We start from the raw sequence: 23,301 nt of genomic DNA, 5'->3' as shown, positions 1-23,301 counted from the left end.
ACATTACATGATCTTTGTTTTGCTGCTTTATAGAAATGTTAGTTCACACTTTAGACCCTCATGTAACAAAGAAAGATAGTATACAATCCTATCTTACTTATCAACATTTTGACCAAGTTCATTGATTCTCTTAACTCCACTAATTCAGAATGTATAGTCTCACTTGTTCTTGGAGCATAATTTGATAAACAGTGTCAAAAAAAACCCAGCAACTTGTTACAGAAACATATATTCATCCGCAGTGTCAAAAAGTTCCACAAACACACATGCTAAACATTTCAACATTACCAAATACTCAAATAGACCTAAATTCATATCATAAACACATTCAAAAACAGGGAAAATTGAACAGATTATACCAAAATTAACATCAATCATATTATTAATAGCCGAATGAATAAAAGTCAGAATCTTTAGACATGATCCCTTGTATACCACAGTAAAACACACACAAAAAAAATGTTGGTAGTAGCTTGGAGATACGATCTTGATGAAATATTGAAGGAAAAACCTCAAAAATTAAAAGCTAATCTTCCCCACGTTTCTTGGGCTTCCGATAAGTTTCTTCAAGGTGTTTGAAGGTAGCCATACCATTATCAGCGAGCTTCCTGATGTTAGGAACGTTGTAGTTTTGCGCGATGTACACACCAAATACTGTTCCCAGAATTAGTGAGAAGCTTGATTTTATTATCCCAGCCATGAATTTTTGTTTAGGGTTTTCAAAAGAGGGATATTGGATTTCAGAAAGATCGTTGTAGTTAGTGGAGTAATTAGGTATTAGTTTTGAAAGTTTCTTGGTCTCTACAAGATCTCTCTTTTGCTGTTCTTGCTTGTCTGGGGGAGATTAGTTGGTGATTCCTCTGCCAAGAGACTAGACAAAGACTCCTTTCAGAATTTGATGGTAGAAAATTTTATTTTCAATTGACCATATAATGCTGAATAAAACTCTTATAAGATTTATTTCCAATAATTACTTTTTAAAGTTAAGTTTTTCTAAATAACAATTTTATAAAAACTATTTTTTTCCTGAATCACAAATCATCACCATTATGGATTTGTCCATGAATGATGAATGTGTTTGAAATTAATGAACTTTCATCCTTGAATTTTTTGTAAGTCTAATCTCTTTAAAGTTTTATTTTTACCTCTTCCTTATCTATATTCCACCATTAAACGTTTTCGTCTTTTTCAACAATTTTTTAACATCATCAAAACACACCTCACAATCAAATCATAGGTGTAAGTTCTCTCATATTTCTTTCAATTTATCTGCCCTAGTTGTTGAGATGTCGAGCCTAGGGCTTGTTTGGATTGAGTGTAATATATTAAGCATGTAAAAAAAGTCAAATTAAGGAAAGCATGGTGGTTAGAAGTGATTATGAAGTGGAATAATTGGTGATAAGAGAGATAAGCTAGTGATGGTAGGAAGAAAAAAGGAATGGATAGGGGAATTGTTACTCTCATTATGGGGGTAATACTTACCCACCACCCCATATAATAATTGGAGAAGGTATTGTGTCAGACCGTCCGACCATAACATTTGGTTGGACGACTTTTTAGTTGGTCTCAATTTTTTTTCAGTTGGTTTAAAAAAAAATTCAGTTGGTTTCAACTTTTGTTCAGTTGGTTCCAAATTTTTTTCAGTTGGTTTCAATTTTTGTTCAGTTGGTTTCAAATTTTTTTCAGTTGGATGTCTTTTAAGTTCAGTTACTTATCTTATTGTTTCATTTACGTGTTTTATTCTAACTGAAAACAAAACTTAAGTAAATGAAATAAAATAAGTTCTAATTGAAAGTAACTTACCTCTAAATGAAAGTAACTTACCTCTAAATGAAAGTAACTTACGGTCTAAAATAAACAAAGAAGTACATGAGTTCAAAGGAAGATCATCATGTTAAAATAAGGCAACTTCTATCAGCTGCCATAAATAACAGGAAAAAGAAAACTATACCTGGTAGAATAAACATTTCAAGAACACAAAATGCAAGAAAATGGAAGCATACAACATAAATTTAACATGATCCAAGACATCGCAAGTCTGAAATCTAAAATCCCAAATATTATTCAAGCAACCCCAAATTAACTACATGGTACACAAAAATGAAAATAGATACAACCCAACAATGAAATAAACAACAATTAACGACAATACCTCCAACAATATGGATTTGAAGATGATGTTTCATTTGCACTTGAATCTCCAACTGAAAATCTACCACAATGGAAACCTGGTACAATCTTTTGGGTTCTTACCAGGGGTATAAGTGTATACCATGGAGTATGCAGCTGGGATGATTCAGATTCAGGTTATCCAATGCCCGCCGGGACGGAGTGTCTTAGCCGTGTGGGTTATCCATATTACCATGTGTATTTCTCGATGGTTGATGCTATTTGCGGTCGTCCGACGGAAAGTATTGGGTCAGACGGTCTGGCCCAATACTTTCACTAATAATTGTCACCCTCATTTGGAGGTAATAACTTCTTCTTCCCTTCCTTCTCATCACAACAAAATCACATTATCCATTTACAACCATCTCAATTCACCTTCATTTTTCCTTTATTAAGGTGGTTTGACTGTTATTACCCCCTTAATCATCTTATAAAACTTTTTAAAATTGATGAACTTTCATCCTTAGTTCTTTTTAAACTATAATCTCTTTCAAATTTTACTTTTACCTCATCCTTGTCCATAAGTTATCGTCTTTTTCAACAATTCTTTAACATCATCAAAATCCACCTCACAATCAAATCTTAGGGGTAAGCTCTCTCATATTTCTTTCAATTTATCTGCCCTAGTTGTTGAGACGTCGAGCCTAGGGCTTGATTGGATTGAGTGTACTACATTAAGGGGGTAAAAAAAAGAAGTCAAACGAGGGAAAGTAGGTGGTTAGAAGTGATTATGAAGCGGAAGATGTGGTGATATAAGGGATAAGCTGGTGATGGTAGGAAGAAATAGGAATGGATAGGGGAACTGTTACTCTTATTATGGGGATAATAGTTATACACCACCCTCTAGAGTAATTGTCACCTTTTAACGTCGATACTTGCGGTTAAGAATTCCAATCACCACATGTTTTCTAATTCTTTTAGTAGGTTTTGAGGGTGATTAGAGTGAGACCCGAAACCACAAAGAACATGTGAGAGATAGTGCGTGCTCGGCAATAATAGTTATGGTGATATCTATTAGCTGTGGGATTAACTATTAGCTGTGTTGATAGATGTTAATGGTTAGCATTTAATTTCTAGCTGTTAGCTATCAAAATAACGATATAAAATATTAATGTTTGGTAAAAAAAGTTGTTTTTCAAATACCACTACCTAGAGAAAACACTAATAACTACCCAAAAACTTGAACCGAAAGGACCCAAACACTCGCTTGATAAGGTGGAAGGTTGTAGTTATGTAGGTAGTATTATCTATTATCTTGCAAAAATTTGTAAGAAGTTGGCTTAATTCCTCTCGTGTCGAGGAATCAGGCGGGAGAGATCAGAGATGTCGACGAGAAACTTGTACAAAAACCCTTCTTTTGCCTACAAAAAAGCTTACAGCCTCTCCTCCGTTCTTCAAAATCTTCAAAGTTTGCTTCTCATTTCCTCCCTATTTTCAATCCAATTTCAATTGAATCACCGAATCTTAACTAATTAACTTTGTTCTTCGTCATCTCTTTATGTTTCTCAATTGTCAGCTTATAACATCATCACCGGAAATGCACCGCCGCCGACAAACGAATCTCCGGCAGCTGCCGTCGACGATTCTAGGCCCCGCGCAAAACGAAGTTGTCACCGGAGACCTTCACCCTCGTCGATCAAGCCACAACAAGTCGAATTCGATGATGGTCCTATGTCTCACGATGATTACATCCATTTAAAAAGGTGAATTCTGCTTTTTTAGTTTTGTTTTGTTTGAAATAATTGAGTTGAAATTTGAATATATTGGAGTTCGGAATTTTGATTAGGCAAGAAGCGAGCTCATCGCAGGGTTACGAAAATTTAACCGCAGATTCTCTGGTATGTATAATGCTGCTTATTTATGTGCATTATGCTACTTATCTTTGATTCATATGTTATCGTTACGTCGTTTATATTGAATTGTCTGAATTGCTCAAAATCGCATTTGTCTTTAGCTAAGCTCATTTATTCGCATGATATTTAATTATGTTTGGTTTTCAAATTCGTGCAGTTGCAGCAGGGATCCTCTATTTCTGCTCTACCGTTGGTGGATTATGGGAGTGATAGTGAGTATTCATTTATATACCTGTATGCAAATATATTACTACTAAACTGAAACATTCCAGGATCCGTAGTATTTCGACCATGATATATGGACATGATTTGTTTTCTTATTAGTTCAGATTGATACACTCAGGTTGAAGGAAAAAAAGGAATTGTGGAGGGGGGGGGGGGGGGTGGGGGAAGGGTACACGAAATGTTTTTCTAGCTGTTATGCTAAGAGGACATAAGATTGTTTTCATATTGAATAATTCAGCTGGCTGAATGCTGTACCTTCTTCATGCTTTTTATATCTTGTTTTTGTGAATTGGGTTTAATGTACAATTATGCTTGCGCTCTCATACTGGACTTCTCTCCAGTATGCTCACTACATTAACAACTGTTATGTGCTTCTATTTGCTTATTCTGGTGCTCCAGGCAATGCAACAAAACTGATGACCGGATTATGTTTAATGTGGACTTGTCAGTCTCAAGTTTCTCTACTGAACATTTGCACCTTTCAATATACTTCTATGATACTTACATGCTATTATGCATTATTCACCAAAGTCTCATATGCTTTTAGATAGCTTTATATGGTCATGTACTCAGTGTATGTTTCGGGTTTTCCAAAGTCTTTAACGTGAAGAGTAGAAGCTAGGGAACAGAGGCTATTGACTGTTTTGCTTTCTATTTTGCCTTGTGTGTTACTACCTTCTAATAGTTCTCATCTCTGTTTTCCACTTTATTATCAGGTGATGATAGCCCTTCTATGTCAAAAGAGATATTTGGACTGTCAAATTTAGGTGTCATTTCGATCCTTTTACTTGACAGCTTCTTGAGTTTGAAATGTCGATTTACTTTTCCTGCTTGTACGCTTTGTTTTGTGTCTTCTATTTTTACTTACTAATTATTTCATCAACTCTTTTCTGTTGAAAGATGTCATTTTTTCCTTTGTGTTCTTAAGAAAAGAGTCACTACAACGTCTATAATGTTTCATAAGCTAAGGTGTTGAAAAATATACTAACTATTAAGCATGAGTTGATGTAACTCTTCTATCAAGGGAGTCAAGGGAGCATTTGTTAGTTTCAAACAGGAGAATGTCTCTTGGTACTAAGAAGTGTTCTGATAATACCACTAGAAGGTTTCACACTTCACAGTACCTTGAAAGGTTTTATAGTACATGACTTCCATCACAATTTTGTAGTGTAAAAACTGTACCACCAGACTACTTCCTTAGTTCTTGGTACCACCACAAACTAGCTACTGAAACACTTCCTAGTAACACCAAAATATATTATGAAGAACTTTCCAGCATTTCATAAGAACTTTCTTTAAAAAAAAAATTCTAAATATTTTTGTAAACAATTAAAGTATATACTTCTCTAATAGTGATGGAGGTTAAGACTAGAGTTAATTGGATCTATTAGATTCGACTTTGCAAAGTGCATGTCCGTTCCAAAATATTTAGGGTTCTTTGGAGCTAACATCCAGTATAGACTTCTAAATTTTTGAGTCCAAGTCTAGTCATATCTAAAATTTCAGATCAAGAGCTTTATATTCCCATTTCTTCCTTTTCTTTATCAAAACATTGAAATCTAATTCGGCCCAATAAATTTATGAAAATATAATTATGGAGATGGTAAAAATAAATAAAATAAACATATAATAACAACATCTTAATATTTGTATGCACTCATTTTTCTTCAAACTTTGGTCTTAAGATTGGACATTAGACTCCAAAAGGTCAAGCCCAAAATATTTTGGACTCCGAAATTTGAATCCTAGTCCAGTTTAGTCTGATTAGTTTGGACTGATTGGACTTAGACCTCTTGACCACGTACATCCCTAGTTAAGACTTCATCTATCAAGTATATTATTAAAAAAATTATGTTACATTGATATAATAAAATCTTTGTGATTAGTTTTGTGCTATTACAATCGTAATGCATGCAATAGCACCCACAAGATGCTCCTTAACTTTTCTAAATAAGTATAATGTCATGGAATAGGCCTAGTTTTATCAAATGTAATTATAATTTCCGGATGGATTCAAGTAAGCTCTTACTGCAACGATTCTAGAGGTATGGTCAACCCCACACTCTGCGTGGCATTTCAATCTACTCATAGGGTCTAAACACAAGGCCGAAGGGTGTATTTTAATGTGTCCTTCTCACGTGATACTTTATGTTTCAACCAAGACACTACAAATACATATCAGACACTGTAAAAGCTCTCATAGACACCATAATCTTAATATAGACACTAGATCTTGCACGATAGGAACTTGGAAAGAGAAGAAAAGGGGCATGTGATCAAATTTTTTTAACAAAAAGATCCCCTTCTAGGAATTTCATATCCAAGCACAGTGCTGGATTGAATATTACCCCAGATTTCTTGTTGCTGACTTCAAGCTGAACTGAAAAGTTTTAATGCACAGAAATATTATGAATGAGAAATCTAGAGTCTAGCAACATGATATTCTATGTTAAAAGCTTATCTTTCGTTTTAGAATTTATGTTCTTTGTTTGTATCTTTTGTGAGTGTTGAGCTCCTCTTGAGTGTATGATTTTATTCGCTCACTAACAGCTTTTGTACTTATATTTAGACAATGTGGAGCAAACTGATTCTATAAAAACTAGAAGTGAGCAGCGATTCCCTCTATCTGGAGAACCTGTTTGTGTTGTCTGTGGTAGATATGGGGAGTACATATGTGATGAGGTATGATGTAGAATTAAGATCAAGTTCGTATGTTATTTGTATGCCATGATTTTTTTTGCTAGTCTTGCTTATATGTGGCTTTCTTTGTGACTTAATGGAACTTTTTGGGGTAAATTATTTCCTGGCAGACTGATGATGATATCTGTAGCATGGAATGCAAGGCAGAGCTGCTAAAGCAAAAATGTGGTGACCTTTCTGAGGTGACATTCTGTCTTTTTATGAAGCTCCTGGAAAGTGTGGAGACATATTTCTAAAACAGAAATCTGATATTAGCAGGGTGGTGTTAACAGTCAAGCTCCAAATATGGCTACATATAAACCTGAAGGAACTTTTGTACTGGCAGAATCAGGGGAAGATACTTGGGACTTTGATCGTAATCGATGGTCTAGAAAGAGATCTTGTCTATCCACTTATGAATGGTAATTTTTTTCACTCGTAAAACTTTAATTTGTTTCTCCCTAAATTTTTTTAACATTCGTTGGCCACGGAAGTTGGAAGAACCTTATAACTGGAAATTAGTTGTATCATTTAATTATTTGTATGCTCTGATCAGACTTACAGATAAATTAAAATTCGGTAACAATCTCTTTATGGCACATTGACACATCTAGCTTCTTGCTTTTGAAATTTGCTATCATGATCATGATGTATTGAGAAATGATGTTCCCTCCATTCCACAGCATTGGTTTTGAACTTCTAACAACGTATTTTTCTTATGTTTGTGCATCTTATATATTATGTTTTGATTGTCCACTCTTTCTTGTAGCTGGAAGTGCAATAAACCTGGTCATCTTGCTGACGATTGTTTTGTAACCAGACCTTCTGTTCAACCTCTTAGTTTGACTCAAGCCTGTAGTCAGGTGCTCTTTCTGCTGCTGCTGTTTCTTTCTTTGTTGTCTTCTCGCTTCCCCCCCCCCCCCCTGCCTTTGTTCTTTGTTTGGTGGGTAGCATGTATCCCATGATGACTATGCATGCCACAATTATTTTCTGTGCTTGAATTCCTTTTTCTACATGTAGGGTGCACTTGAGCAGAAGAAATCCATGTTCATACCTGCAAAACTTCGTGACTTGTACCGAAGGTTTGTGTCTGTTGTTATTCTAGAATGTTTCTGTGCTCTCTTTGGTATTTGTCTTTTCCTTTCCATCTATTTGCTTCAATGTTTCTACTATCCGAGAACTATTTGTTTTTTTTATGAGAGTCTCAGTGGCTTCCTGAAGGTGTGAAATAACTTATTCCCTTTTAAGTTTCCTTCCTTACCTAACATCAGACCCATAAAGATTTTTACATGAAGATGTCACTCACTTTTAGCTGCCCTTTGTCGGGGAAACTTCTGACCCTGATACTTGATGATTAAATGATCTTTGGCTGGCTGGATCCTTCAGGTTATGGACCAGATTTTAGCCATTATAATAAAGAACTAGAGATGAAACAGGTCAAATCAACCTAGAATAAGGTGAAATTACATATAAATTGCTATTGCCTTGTATATTGGTAGATAAGAATGATCTATATAACAGAGCAGGTTTCTTCCTGTCTAATACTCACCCCGTCCCACAAGGTTTTTCACACTTCTATCAAATGGATGTCCTTAATTGTTTCTTGCAAGTGTTTCTATGAGCTAAATAAAAACCTTCACTCTCTTTTTACCCCTCTACTTTCTCTTACTTGATCTCTCTCTGCCCACGGAAAATTTTTATGTTCTACTTCTATTACTATTCTTTTCATTTTTATTATAAAGTATAAATCAACTATAAGTCTAAAACATCTTGTGCCTCGCCTATATGCACCCTTAATAATGTGCCAAACCCTATTGTGAAAATTAGTTCTGGATAGAGGGAGTAATGATTATGGAAGTGAGAAAAAAAGGTTATTGACTTTTCTCTCTTGTTTTAAGCACCTATTGGTGGGCCACAGCCCATATGGATAAGAGCGCAACACAAATATGGGGTAAAAGGACTTTTTGAGGTAAGAATGTCCTGAGCAGCATCTATACTTTGGTAAATAAGGTCAAAGAGCAACCAAAATTGCAAGAGATGAGAACAAACCATCTCGTTCTGAGCATGTGAAGTTGATTGAGTGATGCTTGAAAAGTGGAACTTACTAGTTACTGGCATGTTTTTGCGAGTTCAGGGAAGATGCATAGTAATTCATTGTAGAAGCCACAAAGTGGCAAGATCAGTAGTGATGGCTCCAATATGATGCTTGCTTGTTTGAGCTTCTGTGACGTATGGATTCTTATGATTATATAATGAAGAGATAAGTTGAGGTTGGAATGATCATTTGACTAGTATCGACTTTATAAGATCCTTGATCTGGAACAATTGATGATGTTGAAAGCAATTTTTATGGTCATCCTGGCTTTTGGGAGCAGCTCCAGTCCATAGAAGCTTCAACTGGTGGTATGAAAATTTGGATGGAAATGAGGCAGCATGGGTTTTACAAATCTTTTAACTATACTATAATCTGCTGAGTAGCAAACTAAGTGTCTACCGTTGGGGACTTTTATGAGAGTATTGTGTGGCAATGAAGGAGCCTTTTCTTTTCAGAAGCTGTCTGTTGGCAGGCTAACTGGCTTTGCTTTAGTTTATTTATGTCTGATTAGCCAAATGGGTAGGATACCCCTCCCCCTCCCCCATTTTAGATGAATAAACTTATGGTGGCAATAAGGTGCGTGAAAATGCTTTGGATCACTATTGAATCAAGATCCTTTTGGTACTTATAACCTATTCCTACAAATTTTTCTTCGCTCCAGTTATTGCTGTTGCTGTATGTTTTGTTTGACCCCCCCCCCCAACTGAATTTGATTCTTTAGAAACATCTAATCTCTGCATTTTCTCATTTGTTCTCTTCTCCCTCATTCTCCTCACTGCCATCTTCACTTTTGCTGGTGTTATGTCTATTAGCCATTCCTTCTGCCACTACCTTCTGTTAACCCTTGGCACCACTCTATTATAATTTACTTTGTTATGAGAGGGAGAACATGGATACATGCACTTAGAAGTTACCATCACAATGGAACTTCAAATTGTTCTTTGATTAGACTATTCTGTTATTGGCATATCAATGTATCTTACAATATAAGGGGGGATGGAAAGGATAAGCTTAATGAGGATATATCATCTATACTAGCAGATTCATACCAAAGCAAGGGCAAGATCGAGATCTAAGATCTCGTTTAGGTCATGTAAACTGGGAGCACATTCATGTTCAAATGTATCCTGAAGATGTAATTTTTTTTTTGAGGGGGGGGGGGTGAATGTGCATATTGCATTGCTGTAATTTTAAAGACCGAGGAAATAAAATATGAAAAGGTTCCAAGTGCAAAGAGAGAATTCCAGATCTTTGAAGTTGAGAAGATTACAAATGTTGAGATTTTCCAGAGAGGCTAGTATTGAAATATGGCAATGACTACTGATATGTTTTTTGTTGATCTGATAGGCAGCTCTGCAACCACCTGGGAGAATTTAGATCCCAATTGAAATTCCAGAAGAACAAGAAATCCATTGCCTTCCATTTCCACAATTTTCCATGCCATGTTTGACACACTCACAATTCGCCATGTCTTCATTCTTGTATATGCTGTTACTCTTCATAAAATTTGGGTTCCACAATCTTAATGGTTAGGTGGTTGAGAGAGCGTAACTGATTATCTAATGAGTGGGAGAGATTTGCAGTTTCTAGAATTGCAAAGAGCGGCAGTAAAGAGGAAAGTAAGAGGAGAGGGAAAAAAGGGAAAAAGAGGAGAGAGATTAGACATTTAACAAATAAAAAATGAAGAAAAAAACCAAAAAAGTTGGATATAAAACTAATCTGATGACATTTAGGACTTATGTATGTATGTTATTGCATTGAGCTTTTTAATATACCTTGTTGTTATCATATTTAAGACAGGACTATAAAATGTCATTTTCTGGTTACCTTTTTATTGAAGTGCCTAGTCTTTTCCAGCTCTTATCTTAAATAGGATACTAAAAAAAGATGTTGTGAAGGGTAATTAGCTGGTTTGTTTTTTCTCTTTTTTTTTGGTTGATCTGTTCAAGTTTAAAGTTTAAAGTTCAAACTTTGTTGCTTGGTAGTTGGTAGCTTATTCATCTTTCAGTTTATTCATCCTCTAATTCTTCCATGTGGATTTTTTGTGTTTGATGATCATGTGCAATTTCCTTTGTGCATTTGACCTTACTGTTAATGTCATGTTTCAGATGCCATCAGATTAGAAAAACCATGGTGAATGCCAAGTGCAACGAATGCTGCAATTCCGTCTCCTTGGCGACATGCCTTGATTGCAGCACCATAATTTGTGACAGGTATGCAAGAGTTCTGGTCACGTGCATAATTTGAGGTTACTTTTACATAAGATGTTTTATATGATCTGTTTACCTCAGATGGTAACTCTAAAAGTTCTTTGATCTGCCGAATCAAACCTGAACTAACATAATTTTTTACTGTCATATCTTCAAATGACTTCCATGAAGGTTGCACGAGTTCTTTGCATATTTCTTCTTATTTCCCTGCTCATATGCTCTGTGTGTAACTTCTTTCTTGTTTTTTATCAGTTGAGATGTAAAATGTCCTTTTGAATCCCATCCTGTGCCCCAACTCCTTCTCTTTAGTAAAGATTGTTGATGTGTCAGAAAGAGAAGGGATGCGGAGACATGATGAGACACAGAATGGGACAAGAAATCACAACTGCTTTTTTTATCTATTGGTGTTGAGCATAAAAGATTGATTTAAGCATCTTAGAGGGTAGTTGCTGGTTAGTTCTTGCTATATATGTGGAGTAATCTAGTACTTCTATGAGAATACGACCTCATTTTTATGGCACAACAGGATTCCGACAATGCTTTGTCCACTGACATTGAGAATTTTTGCAGCGCAGGCCACCTGTCTAGGCACATATCTGCTCATCCTACACATCATCACATATATTCTCATAAACTTAACCGCTTGGTAAGTCACTAGTTTACAATAACAAACCTGTTACTCATTATATACCTCCCAGGTGTACTACCTATCTTCAGCTGTTATTGTGCTGCTTGAGTGTTGCAACTTTAAATTTGCAACAACTGATACGATATGAATGACTGTTCCTCACTTCCTCTTGACTAATGTGGACTGTTCCTCTTGACTCTTCTGACTTTCTAAGTGCAGATTATATTGTAAGTTTTGTGTTGTGTCATGTGTGCTTTCCCATGTCTTCCTTTTCTTGTAGTTTGTCCGTAAAGTGACAAATTCAGCTCCATGTTTTGGTGTCTTACGTGGTCTAATATAAGAGAATTCTTGTCGAAAGAAGTCTGAAATATTTTGCCTTGCTTATACAGCTACTGGAAGACAAGGGCTCTTTTTTGTCTTTCTTTTTTGTGTGTGTGTTTTTCTGGCTGTCGTATTAGTGAAAATGAAGTCAATTTTTAAGTGAACCATACTTCGTTATCCAAACATATTAATTACACAGTTTTGTTGATGTTACTTTCTTTTTTACAGTTAGAATAATTTTGTTGGACACTTTATGGCTTATGCTTTCAAATTTCTTGTTTCCTGGAAGAATATATCATGCATGTTATGTGAAAAATAAAAATGAAAACATCAGGTCAGGCGTGTATCAGAGGAATTTGGTTTTCTATGTGACAATAATGCTTCTCCATCGATGCTAGCATCCTTCTGGTAGCTGGATCTTTTTTTTATCTGAACGAAAGGGAATAAATGTCCTGCTTTCTAACTAACATTCCTTGCAAAAGTTAAGGAAGATAATATTTTAGTATGTTGTCATGTTTTGGATTATTGAGATAAGTCCTGCTTTTCCTTCCGTATAGGTCAAATGCTGTAAGTCAACATGTGAAGTAACTGATGTCAAGGATCTTTTAGCTTGCCACTACTGTTTTGACAAGGCCTTCAACAAGTTCTATGACATGTATACTGCGACATGGTATTTTCTCTTTTCTATACATTGTTCCTCCGAGTTCTACTATTCTGATTTCTGGAACAATATATTAAGAGTGAGTATGTCTTGAAGTTCTCGAGTACTTTTGATGATAAAAAATGCTTGAATTTGGCAAGGGCCCAGAAGCTAGTCTCCTGTCCAAACTGGTCCCTGCATGTTCTGAGTTTTATATTTGGCTTAGTCTATCAGGTTATGAAATATCTGGCAGCTGGAAATGAGCACAAATGCTGTCTTGTTGTCAATGACAAAAATATGAAAACTTATGGGTGGCTCTGCTAGCATGTAAGACTTAGATTAAAAAAAAAAATCTCACTATTCCAAAACAACAATACACCTCTTGATGTCACTGCTTCATTTTAACAGGTTAAGAATTAAGACTGCATATCTCTATCCTTTCAAAAATCTTGCCTTATTAGGTCCCTGATTCCTTGCAATGATGTTGTTGACAATATGATCACCTATATTATCGCACTGAATTTCAGTGTTTGGTTTTGCTTTTGTTGGTCCAACTTATAGTGCTTTGCTTCTTGTCAAACACAGGAAAGGTGCTGGACTTGCAATCATCTGGGGTTCCATTTGCTGTGAGGACCATTTTGAATGGTTAGTATTTGAGTGCTTTACAAGTTTACCTGTACCAGAAACCAGATTCAGTCTTTTGAATCTCTTTACAAATTATATCCAAGTAACCCCTCTTTTATCTGTCAATTCAGGCATAGGATGAATTGTTTGAATGCAGATGTAGAAGATGGTGCATACATTTGTCAGCGAGGTGCCTGGAAAGGAAAAAATCTACAACTCAGCGACTTCATATTTTGATAGTCTTGCAATCACTTGGCCAGATAGGCAGATACAATGGTCAGTGGACAATCCTTATTCATATCAAAAATCGAGAATACCAGGGACAGGGACATGATCTTGGTCGAGATTCAATAAGATGGCACGTTCTTGGGTATGTCAACTGAGGAGATCAGCGCACTTGCATATTTCAGCGCAGAAAAGCTCATTGTAGATTCTTGGGATACACGGGCTTTTCTAAATCCAACACGAATCACTGATTTGCCACATAGTTCATTTCACCTTCAATAGCAGATTGAGATATCATGCTCCCGTACGTAGGATCTATTTGCCGCATTGATCCAGGGAAAGGTTTCTAAATCTAGGATATCAGATGAAGATCTGGTCACTCGGTTGCAAATGAGTTGTGCAATCTCTTGTAGGATTGTAGATTTACTAACACTTCCATATATAATTCGAATCTGCCGAAGTGTATGTAACGATAAAGAGATACATTTCGAAAATGCAACTGCTTGAGAATTTTTTTCCGTCTGTAAAATCTTCTCAGAATCAGGTAGTTCTAATAAAGCCAAAGTGAACAGATAAATGTAGAACAAATAATACAACCAGATCACCAAATTCCCAACTACTTCGAGATGTATACACATCGAAATTTGAAACATAGGATGAAAATGTGAGGCCAATGAGTCCAGTCCAAGGATTTGGTGAAGGATGTTTACGTCTCTATGGGGTTAGTTTCGTGATAGCGTGCCACTTAACTACTAAAAAGTAATTGAACCTCTACGCTAGTGAACAGTCTAAGTTATCTCGCTAATAATTGATTAGTTAACTACTACCATTATTCTAGCCTAAGATAATCCATCTGAGCTCTAGTTGATTACTTTTTTAAAAAAATAACGTCATTAATTACAATGATGCAACCTTTAATTATTAATTAAGTCCAATATCCTAATTAATAGCATGGTATATTTCTAAAACCTCCTGATATAATTTTTTTTAAAAGTGGATTATACAATATTATGGAAGTTGTATTATGAAATAAAGATCCCTACAGATGAATAGGGGGAAATGAAGGATCTAGTTAGGATGTCTGATGAATCAATACGTCTCATTTTATAGAAAAAAGTCAATACATAACATCAACTTTTTTTGTTATATAATATAGCCTTCATCTCTTTTTGATTCAACTACTCCGTACTTTTACATTATTCACATACTCTATTTCGATCACATATGGATATTTTCAAATTCATCTCAATATACTATTTTTTAAATATTAATTATTTTTAATATATACTTATTGATAATTAATGAGTCTAATGATAAAAGTTGCGGTTGAAAATGTTATAACTCATAAAAATAACTGAAGAAATATATATAAAGATGACATACACCATTCAAACATGATCGGTTTCCCTCGTTAATTTAAAAATATCAGCATTTTTTTCTATAAATGTAACAAACTTTAAAAGAAGCCTTATTATGAAAGTCCTCGTAGGAATAGGAAAGATATAAATAGTGATTAAAACTTAAAAGGAGTATTAATTACTAATAAGAACAAATAATAATCCTTGTAGGATTAGCTCATAAGGAGACATATAGTATATAAACACCTTACTTTTAACTAACGTTCTAAACAAATACTTATATAAACAAGTTCCTCTCTCTCCTCGATCATCAATCTTATCAGCAATGGAAGCAAAGCAATACCAGAAACTAGTTGATGATGATAATAATGTGGACATTGAAGATCAAGGGAGTTACGAGGCTACACTTTTGCCTCGACGTCTATTGTATACAGGGGTGATATTACTCTTATTATTAGCCATTGCTTTTATGATCGCACATTGTTGGTTTGGCTTGTTTCAAACTCATGCCAATTCACATCCATATGATTACTCTCAAGCTGATTCATTCTACATCTCTAATGACCCTCCCTATTCTTTTGATTACGAGGACGACGACGACAACAACAATAATCAGGCTCCTTCAATATCACTTACCAACGATCCAAAATTTTTGAGTGGTTTGGGGTGACACCATAACTACCACGCCAAGAAAACAGCATAGAATGATCGAGATACAGAAAAGTTCAATATGTGACAACGTTTTTGTGGATGATTAAAGATATCTTCTTTTTTTTTGTTTCTGGATATGTAGCATTATTCTCTGTTCAATTCTTTGTTTGTGAATTGTGATCATAATTAGAAAGTACTAAGATTTCTCATAGTGTTAAATGGTAGGGAGTTTAATAAGAACAAGAGTTGTATATTTGATACATACATGTCGCATATGTTTGTAAAGCATAAGATTATTTTTCAATTGGTAATATATTGGTTTTTTAATGGTGATCTTGATTTCTTAAGTGTGACTGTTGTTGTTCCAAAAGCAAACTCATGTCGTAGGAGGACAAATCTCCTGCAGAGATTTAGCTCAAGTACGTTGTTTGTGGAACAATTAGCACCTACCAATCTACCATTCATCTATTTTACGCGCTCAATTATACCTATTGACTATTGTAATTGTAAATGACTTTTTCTCTATCTTTGAGTTTCATTAAATATTCTGGTGTCAGTTTAATGCTCGTCAAGAGATTTTGAAATAAATGATGAATTGATAAATAGTTAATGACAAGTAAGATATAATAATTACTCTCCTACTCCTTTATTGTTTTTTTTTTTCAAAAACCGCATTATAAAACATAAAATTTGTTAGAAACCACGAGACTATCATTGGGTTGGGGATGCCATGTCGTGCGCAAGCCCTCGCCATTGATAGGATGTCAAATGGCTTTTTCTCGGGACTATCAACTATGGCAATAAGATTTAAAACCAATATTGCATTTGTCAAATTGACGGACTTTTCTCGTTTAGGGCTGATGATGGGCTAATCCGAGTCTACAAACATAGTATTCGCTAGAACAAAGTATGACCACTTACAAGCACAAATGGACCATATACTTCTTTCATTTTATCATCAATAAAACATGAGTCAAATTGTCAGTTTTAGGGTCCGTTTTGTTCAACTTATTTTAACTTATCTTATAAGATCTTATAAGATCGGATAAAATAAGATAAGATGTTCTGTTAACTCATCTTCACTCATTTCAGAAAAAAAAAATTAAGGTAAGATAAGATTTTTATAAGATCTGATAAGATAAGATAAAACAAAATAAGTTGAATAAAACTGTTAGAAGAACAATGTGATAAGGAGAGAATTAGGTAGACACAAAAGAGAGATTGACTTGATAAAAAGAGAGAATTTGAGAAAACACATGTATATAATTTGTAATCATGAATATTTTGCCAATTGTGATTGAGTTATTCTTTAATTTTGAAAAGATGACTTGCATATCATATAAAAAAAAAAAAAAGCTATATAACAAAAAGGACTAATATGATCTAATACACTAAAAGTACTTCGATATAAATCCAACAAGATTTTGATATTTATAATAGTAATAATTTAATAAAGACTGCAAAACTTGGTTTAATGATTTCAAGTTTGAGCATCATCTATAAATATGACGCTTAGGTCCCGTCAAAAAAAAAAAAAAAAACATATGACGCTTAGGTAAAAAGCGGAGTAATTTTGTAACACGATAATAATTGGTACTTTAAGTTATAACTCTGTTTCATATGCGATGCAATTTGTAGCGAATATAAGTCCAGCGAAACCCTAACTTCCCGCGGAAACCCTATTTGATTGTTCATGATCTTCATCTAAAATCTCGGTCAAACAAAGCAGCTTGAAATCATGGGAGGTCATGGAGGTCTTAACATCCTCCCACAGAAGAGGTGGAATGTTTACAACTTCGATAACCGCGAGAAAGTTCGCAAAGACGAGGAAGAAGCCGCCAAAGAAGAACAGCTCAAGCGCGACCAATCTCGCAAGCGCGATTCTCAACTCCGCCTTCAGCAACTCCGCCGCGCCACCGGCGTCGATCCCGTCTTAGCTCCCACGCCCCCAATTGAAGAATCAAAATCGGAATTATCAAAGACTCTTGTCGAATCGAAATCGGAATCATCAAAGACTGTTGTCGAACCGAAATCAGAATCAGATTCGAAGCATATTAACTTGTTTGACGGAATTAAGATATTTGATCCAATTGAGGTGGTAGAGAAGGTGAGAGAAGATGAAAGGAATAAGAGGAAGAAGATGAAGAAGGAGGAAGTGAGGGTGGTGGGACCCGAGGATGAGAAGTATAGGCTTGGCTATGGTGTCGCTGGGAAAGGTGTCAAGGCTCCTTGGTATGCAATGAAGCCTGTAAAGGAAGTGGAAGAGAGAGAGCCAAAGTTAGAGATTAATAGTGGGAAGATCAAGAAGAAGAAGACAGTGGAAGAGCTGAGAGAGGAGAGGTTCAAGAGAGAGAAGGCGGAGAAGGAGCGGGCGCGAGCATTGCTCTTACAGAAGAAGGGAGCCACTAATGGCCACTATCCGAGGTGATTACATTCAGCTTCACTTGTTTATTGATATTATATGGTTTAGCCTCTTATAAATGAAGAATCTTTGTATACTTTTAGCTTTTGTTCTGTTATTTATCTTACTGGATATTTGTGCTGTGAGATGAACTGCATATGAATTTCTTCAACCTCATGTCATGTTTGTTTGTGTTATAAATTGAGCAAATCATTTTGAACCTTCAACTTATTTAGGCTGTTTTTGAATATTATTTGTCGTTGCTTTACTTGTTTCTGAGGTGAGGGAGTGGGACGACAAGGGTGTTGGAGTGACTTTGAAGCCTGAACTGGCATCTGTATAACGCTGTGTTTACAGAACAGTGGTAATTGAGCTGCTGAAGGATGTGAGTCTTACCTGCTGACATGGCCATGTATTGGAAAGCAATTGGAACGCATATTTTGGCATGGCCAACACATCTGTCTACTTTTATGACCTTATGTTACCACTTAGCAGTGGTTGATTTCTAGTTGTCCTTGACACTGCGATTTGAGTATTAACATACTACACAATACTATTTTGTGATTTGTACAGTTGTTTTAAAGATGATAGTTTCTCTAGGGATGAATGACTTTGTGCCTTGTTACCCTGTATGTTGTGTTCTTCATAGGAAGACATGCACGAAGTCTGTAAATTGAAGTATTATACCCAGCTATGCGATCCGAAGTCAATATCTATGTCCTACCTGTGGCTTAGACTTTGCCTTTTCCGATTCACATATGACATACCATAGCTTATCTAAAGGGATAAAATTGCTCTGCCCACTGGTATCCTAGTGATTGGCCGTCTTTTATGATTAAGGCGTTTATGGTTGTTATGGCTTTCCTTTGTTGGTTGGTTGTAGCTTTCTACTATGCTACATGTTTCCCTTGTATGCATGTCTTGAGAGAGAGAGAGAGAGAGGTGGAGGAAGAGACATGGATTCTGCAACCTATACCTGCAGCAGTCGTGGGAATAACAAAGTTGGCAATTTATATACATTTCTTTTGCAGGAAATCACATAAATATGTGACGTTTGTTGATCTTGAAGCTATGCTGTAAAGTGCATCTAAATTTGTGCATATAGGCCTGTGAAAACTACATATTACATGTATAAAGTTAGATTTGCTAACCAGGATTGTTATCAAACAATATATGTGTGCATGAAGTCCTCTTTGCCTTTGGTGTCTGATCTGTATTTTGTTCTGCTTCTTGCAGGAACCAGGAAAGGAGGCAAAGGTATTGAGTATCCTGATCTTGATTCATCTCTGAATCGCTTTCAAGCACTTGCTTCTGGGACAAGAATTAGATAGGGAATTCCAAATATGAATCCCCAAAACCTGATATGTTGCTTCCAATCCCTGCTCGGGAATAAGTGGGAACGTGAGGGAGTATCTTTGTTTTCTGCTGGAGAACTGAACTTCTACTTGCTTCCTGCTTAATCTCACTATCTACATGACCTGAAACCGTGACTGCTGATCAAATGTGCTTGATTGCTCGAACCACTGAGATCTACCCTGCTCATCACTCGTCAGATATGCTCAAACTCGTTGCCCATGTGTTTTTCGGTGATGTATATATTTACGAGTTGTAAAGGCATCGGTTGTTCTTTTTTCAATTGTATTTTGTCATTTTATTATTCTCCTTTCGTCCTTTCTGGTATGGTCATAGAAGGTGTAGCACTGTAGGCTGTAGCTTCAGGGGCGGCTTTTAGCATGTTCAACATGTTCCATGGAACATGGCCCCTTAATTGTGAGGGCCCCAAAATAGAGAAAGTTCAAGTAGTAAAAAGAAAAAGTTTATCTACTTATTTGGACTACTTTTTTTTTCATATATGATTATATGAAGTATGGATGAGCTATTACGTTATTGAATTCTTCAAATATGAGATTGCACAGGGCCTCTATATCGTTTGAGACGGGCCTGTGTAGCTTATGACATGTATCATGGAAAGAATCTTGTTGATTTTTGTAACCTATGGGCTTTCATACCTCCACATAATTTGCTATATCTTACTTTTTATGGTAGCCTTTTCTTATTAATTGGAACTCTCACAAATGTTAATACGCCTTCTCCCCCCTGGTTCACTTTGATGCTGAGATGGTTTTTGAACCACCCCCTTGTGGTCTCTTGGAGCGCTGATTACGACAATGGTTCCTGATCAGAAGGACGATCAACTTCTTTATAATTGATGTAGAAAGCTTCTTTTCATCAATTACAATAGGCCTGAATTACAAGATATTAGGGAAAAATCTTGTTTCAATCTGTTGAGTAGATATTTCTATGAGAAGTGTTGCTTCCCAGTCTGCTAGGTATACCTGTCCTTGACTTTTTGACTTGTTCATTGCCTAACTTCCAAGTTTCTAATTTTTCGCTTCCTAAATTTATGAATTTTGAAAAACTGGGACTTATTTGTTTTGTCGTGCCTTGCCATGATGAATGGTATACCATCGAAGTCTTCCAAAAGTCAGAAGACGGCCGGGGATGGAGGCTGGAGGGTTCGGCCACGACTCTCGTCTCTATCATATAGTCAGTAATTCATAATTAATTGTGTATTGTTTGAAGTTTGAAATCTAATGATTGGCTTTAACATTTATAATGGAGTTCTCCATACTTGAGATGTTATTATAATTAAGCAATCAATTGTTTTATAACATGCTTTTTGCTTCCTGACTTAAATGTTACAGTAAAATAATGCTTATTGGGGAACATGAAGACCATAACCGCCCAGGAAATTTGACATTTTCTTAACGCTCCTTTTACCTTATCTACTGCTCATCTTGGTGGAATGCATGAAGAAGAAAGTCTGGAATTACACTGGTTAGTGGCAGTTTTAAATTTATATTTGATCATTGAGTTGATAGCTCCCAAACTTCTTTCTACTTTGACATCTTCCCTTGTATATATATCATGTTTGGTTCCATGCTTATATATTCTTTCTGTTACTTTTATTCGTTGTTAGACAAGCAGATAGAATATGAAGAAGAGTAGTGCGGAGAATTTCATTGTGCAGAAAGCTGAAAAGGATGACAAAGAAAGGGTTCACAACGCTGTTGACATGGGAACTGAGAAAAACCAATGTCTTTTATCTGCTGAAGATCTGTCAATTCCCACAGTAAGTAGTCTCCAGTACATCTTTCATTAGATATCTGTTTTTGGTGAACTGAACAAAAGCAATACTGTCTTCAATGGCAAGTTTATTACAAGAAGTGAGAAGGGAGAGCGCTCTTTTCTTCCTCAAATGTTCATGATTATTTTGGTTCGCATATGTTAATTTAGAATGGCATATTATATGGCTCACATGTTCTATCTTACCCCGACTTGCATACTCATGTCATACACAGTTACGTGTCTAAGTGTACCACTCAGTTGTTTTTTGAAAAATTTCTGTCTTTTTTTCCCACAATGAAGTGTTGAATTGTCCAACTCATGTTGGAGTGTCGAGGGTCCAACAAGAACTTGATATAAAATGAAGGGGTCCAACTGTCAAATTAGCATATGCTTTTAAAACAGAATGGCGAATGCCATAATAAACTTTTTCCCACTTCTTGCTCCCCTTCTTGTAACCTAAGTCATATGACCTCTTACCTATTACAGTTCTTATGGATTTTACTCCATTTACTACAGTAATTTCTCTGGTTGGTTTGGTCATGAATAGATGCTATGTATCATGTCACAACAAATTGTGTTTCGAGGAAAAACGTACTTCAAGTCCTGTTTCTCTCTTATATATAGTTGCATGATAAAGTTGCTGATATTTCCATCATACAGAACTGCCAATTCAAGTTGAACTAATTGTATGGAATAATGATGGTCTAGACTCTAGACGATTGTTTATGGAGTGCTTTATAGTAGTAGTATGGAAATGGAACTGTTATCTTCTGGTAGTATATTTTGTACCTACATGTATGCATGAGAATTGCCTTCTTTATTCTAAGGAAGGTGGCATGTTCATATCCTTCATAGCTGTTCCTTCCAATAATGGAGTAAGAATTATCATTGATCATTGTTAGAATATGCTGTTCTGAACATCAAAGTTAGTACGCAATATCAGTAAATTACAATTGCTAACAATTTGACTTAGTATTACTCTGTACTTGGTCAGAGTATAGCCATCAGAATGATGGATTAGTTTCAACGCACACACTAAAAGAAAAAGAGAAGCAAAACTGGGAAAACTATTGCTGGTCATATTATTAGCATGCTTTTGTGCACCTAGATTAGCCGGTGTTTCTCACTATCGTTCTCTGCATTCATTTCTTATGCAGTTTCAGGTAATAGTAATGAGTGCAAATATGGGATGCAGCTCCTGCCGTGACAAAGTGTACAGAGTTTTGTCAAAAATGACAGGTATATAAATGCTAAAGAAGTAAACCAGTATTACCCACTTCATTCAAAAATTATGAAAGCTAATTTTTCGCAAAGTGAATGTTGGATTTGGCAGTACTTCATTTTTCACCCAAGCCATTGTATATATACCTATTTTACTTAGACACGGATTGAGTGTCTACTCGAATACGAGTGTCCAAGTATCCAACTCGGCTATTTTTTAGAAAATGGTCAAGTTTTTAGTTTAAAACGAAGGATCCAAGTAAAGTGTCGTGTCGGATACGACACCCCGTTTTGGAGGTAAATGAAGGTGTCGGAGTAACAATGATATTTACTGGTATTATACATTTATACTACATCTTGAAGCTATTACCCCTTTTGCGTTCTTCAAAATTATGCCTCTAATCAGGTCGAACTAATTGGCAGGATTTAAAGAATACACTGTGGATGTACGCAAGAAGCAGGTGATTATCAAAGGCGATGTTAGTTTTCTGTGGAGAATCCGAGAAGAGGATACTTAATCTGTATACACCATGTATTGAAACAGTTTTCGGTTTTCAGTGTATATCATTTTAGCCTAAAGTTTGCAAGCTTGTTTTGCAACTGGGCGTGCTACTTTCAGCTTTTTCCAGCATTCCTCCAATTATAAAGAAAAGTACATTTGGTAAATTGTAGAGCATTCCACATATCTTATTCTAATCATTGTCTTTTCACAATTTATGATATTAGATTTGGATTAATATATTTGAAAGATTAACACTTTTTTGTGTTCACTATTAGTTAAATTAAGATTTTAATGTCTAAAGTTGTATATGGGCAAGCATGTAAGTAAATTTGTTGTCTTTGGAGAAACGGATTATGTATAATTGGCAAAG

General features: G+C 35.6%; 4 protein-coding genes across 8 annotated transcripts; 3 read left to right on the top strand and 1 right to left on the bottom strand.

Annotated features, from left to right (window-relative positions):
- Positions 1–353: 353 nt before the first annotated feature.
- On the bottom strand, positions 354–925 carry LOC104907826 (hypothetical protein). The gene has a single exon (XM_010696823.4). The coding sequence runs from the start codon at positions 698–700 to the stop codon at positions 527–529; it is 174 nt and encodes a 57-aa protein (XP_010695125.1). The 5' UTR covers positions 701–925; the 3' UTR covers positions 354–526.
- Positions 926–3,394: 2,469 nt separating this feature from the next.
- On the top strand, positions 3,395–14,187 carry LOC104907828 (hypothetical protein). Of its 4 annotated transcripts, XM_048645274.2 has the most exons (16): positions 3,433–3,450; positions 3,485–3,577; positions 3,686–3,872; positions 3,956–4,007; positions 4,180–4,234; positions 4,964–5,014; positions 6,817–6,929; positions 7,058–7,129; positions 7,203–7,348; positions 7,696–7,789; positions 7,947–8,008; positions 11,130–11,234; positions 11,802–11,877; positions 12,738–12,850; positions 13,406–13,465; positions 13,576–14,187. In XM_048645274.2, the coding sequence occupies exons 2-16, from the start codon at positions 3,493–3,495 to the stop codon at positions 13,679–13,681; spliced, it is 1,377 nt and encodes a 458-aa protein (XP_048501231.1). In that variant the 5' UTR covers positions 3,433–3,450; positions 3,485–3,492; the 3' UTR covers positions 13,682–14,187. The 4 variants fall into 4 exon arrangements, with proteins under 4 accessions (XP_057250835.1, XP_010695126.1, XP_057250834.1 ...); XM_010696824.4 differs by having other exon boundaries at positions 3,397–3,577; XM_057394851.1 differs by having other exon boundaries at positions 3,399–3,577; positions 7,206–7,348.
- Positions 14,188–17,256: 3,069 nt separating this feature from the next.
- On the top strand, positions 17,257–20,124 carry LOC104907830 (uncharacterized). Its single transcript, XM_010696828.4, has 2 exons — positions 17,257–18,102; positions 19,316–20,124. Exons 1-2 carry the CDS (start codon positions 17,417–17,419, stop codon positions 19,341–19,343), a joined length of 714 nt encoding a protein of 237 aa, XP_010695130.2. The 5' UTR covers positions 17,257–17,416; the 3' UTR covers positions 19,344–20,124.
- A 131-nt stretch (positions 20,125–20,255) lies between these two features.
- On the top strand, positions 20,256–23,099 carry LOC104907831 (uncharacterized). Of its 2 annotated transcripts, none has more exons than XM_048645277.2 (4): positions 20,256–20,917; positions 21,060–21,212; positions 22,366–22,447; positions 22,853–23,099. In XM_048645277.2, exons 2-4 carry the CDS (start codon positions 21,075–21,077, stop codon positions 22,945–22,947), a joined length of 315 nt encoding a protein of 104 aa, XP_048501234.1. In that variant the 5' UTR covers positions 20,256–20,917; positions 21,060–21,074; the 3' UTR covers positions 22,948–23,099. The 2 variants fall into 2 exon arrangements, with proteins under 2 accessions (XP_048501234.1, XP_010695131.2); XM_010696829.4 differs by having other exon boundaries at positions 21,068–21,212; positions 22,853–23,096.
- Positions 23,100–23,301: the final 202 nt, after the last annotated feature.

Source organism: Beta vulgaris, chromosome 5, assembly GCF_026745355.1.
Source record: "Beta vulgaris subsp. vulgaris cultivar EL10 chromosome 5, EL10.2, whole genome shotgun sequence".
Classification (NCBI taxonomy): Eukaryota; Viridiplantae; Streptophyta; class Magnoliopsida; order Caryophyllales; family Amaranthaceae; genus Beta; species Beta vulgaris.
The sequence above is the reverse complement of the archived record's forward strand: the minus strand, read 5'-3'. Positions and strand labels throughout refer to the sequence as shown.

Bases quoted from the DNA above. Each gene is read 5' to 3' on its own strand.
- LOC104907831 (XM_048645277.2), top strand. From the start codon at position 21,075: ATGAAGAAGAGTAGTGCGGAGAATTTCATTGTGCAGAAAGCTGAAAAG. The intron at 21,213-22,365 runs GTAAGTAGTCTC...TTTCTTATGCAG, and splicing joins AAGATCTGTCAATTCCCACA to TTTCAGGTAATAGTAATGAG. The intron at 22,448-22,852 runs GTATATAAATGC...ACTAATTGGCAG, and splicing joins AGTTTTGTCAAAAATGACAG to GATTTAAAGAATACACTGTG.
- LOC104907830 (XM_010696828.4), top strand. From the start codon at position 17,417: ATGGGAGGTCATGGAGGTCTTAACATCCTCCCACAGAAGAGGTGGAAT. The intron at 18,103-19,315 runs GTGATTACATTC...TGCTTCTTGCAG, and splicing joins ACTAATGGCCACTATCCGAG to GAACCAGGAAAGGAGGCAAA.
- LOC104907828 (XM_010696824.4), top strand. From the start codon at position 3,493: ATGTCGACGAGAAACTTGTACAAAAACCCTTCTTTTGCCTACAAAAAA. The intron at 3,578-3,685 runs GTTTGCTTCTCA...CTCAATTGTCAG, and splicing joins CGTTCTTCAAAATCTTCAAA to CTTATAACATCATCACCGGA. The intron at 13,466-13,575 runs GTTAGTATTTGA...CTGTCAATTCAG, and splicing joins TGTGAGGACCATTTTGAATG to GCATAGGATGAATTGTTTGA.
- LOC104907826 (XM_010696823.4), bottom strand. From the start codon at position 700: ATGGCTGGGATAATAAAATCAAGCTTCTCACTAATTCTGGGAACAGTA.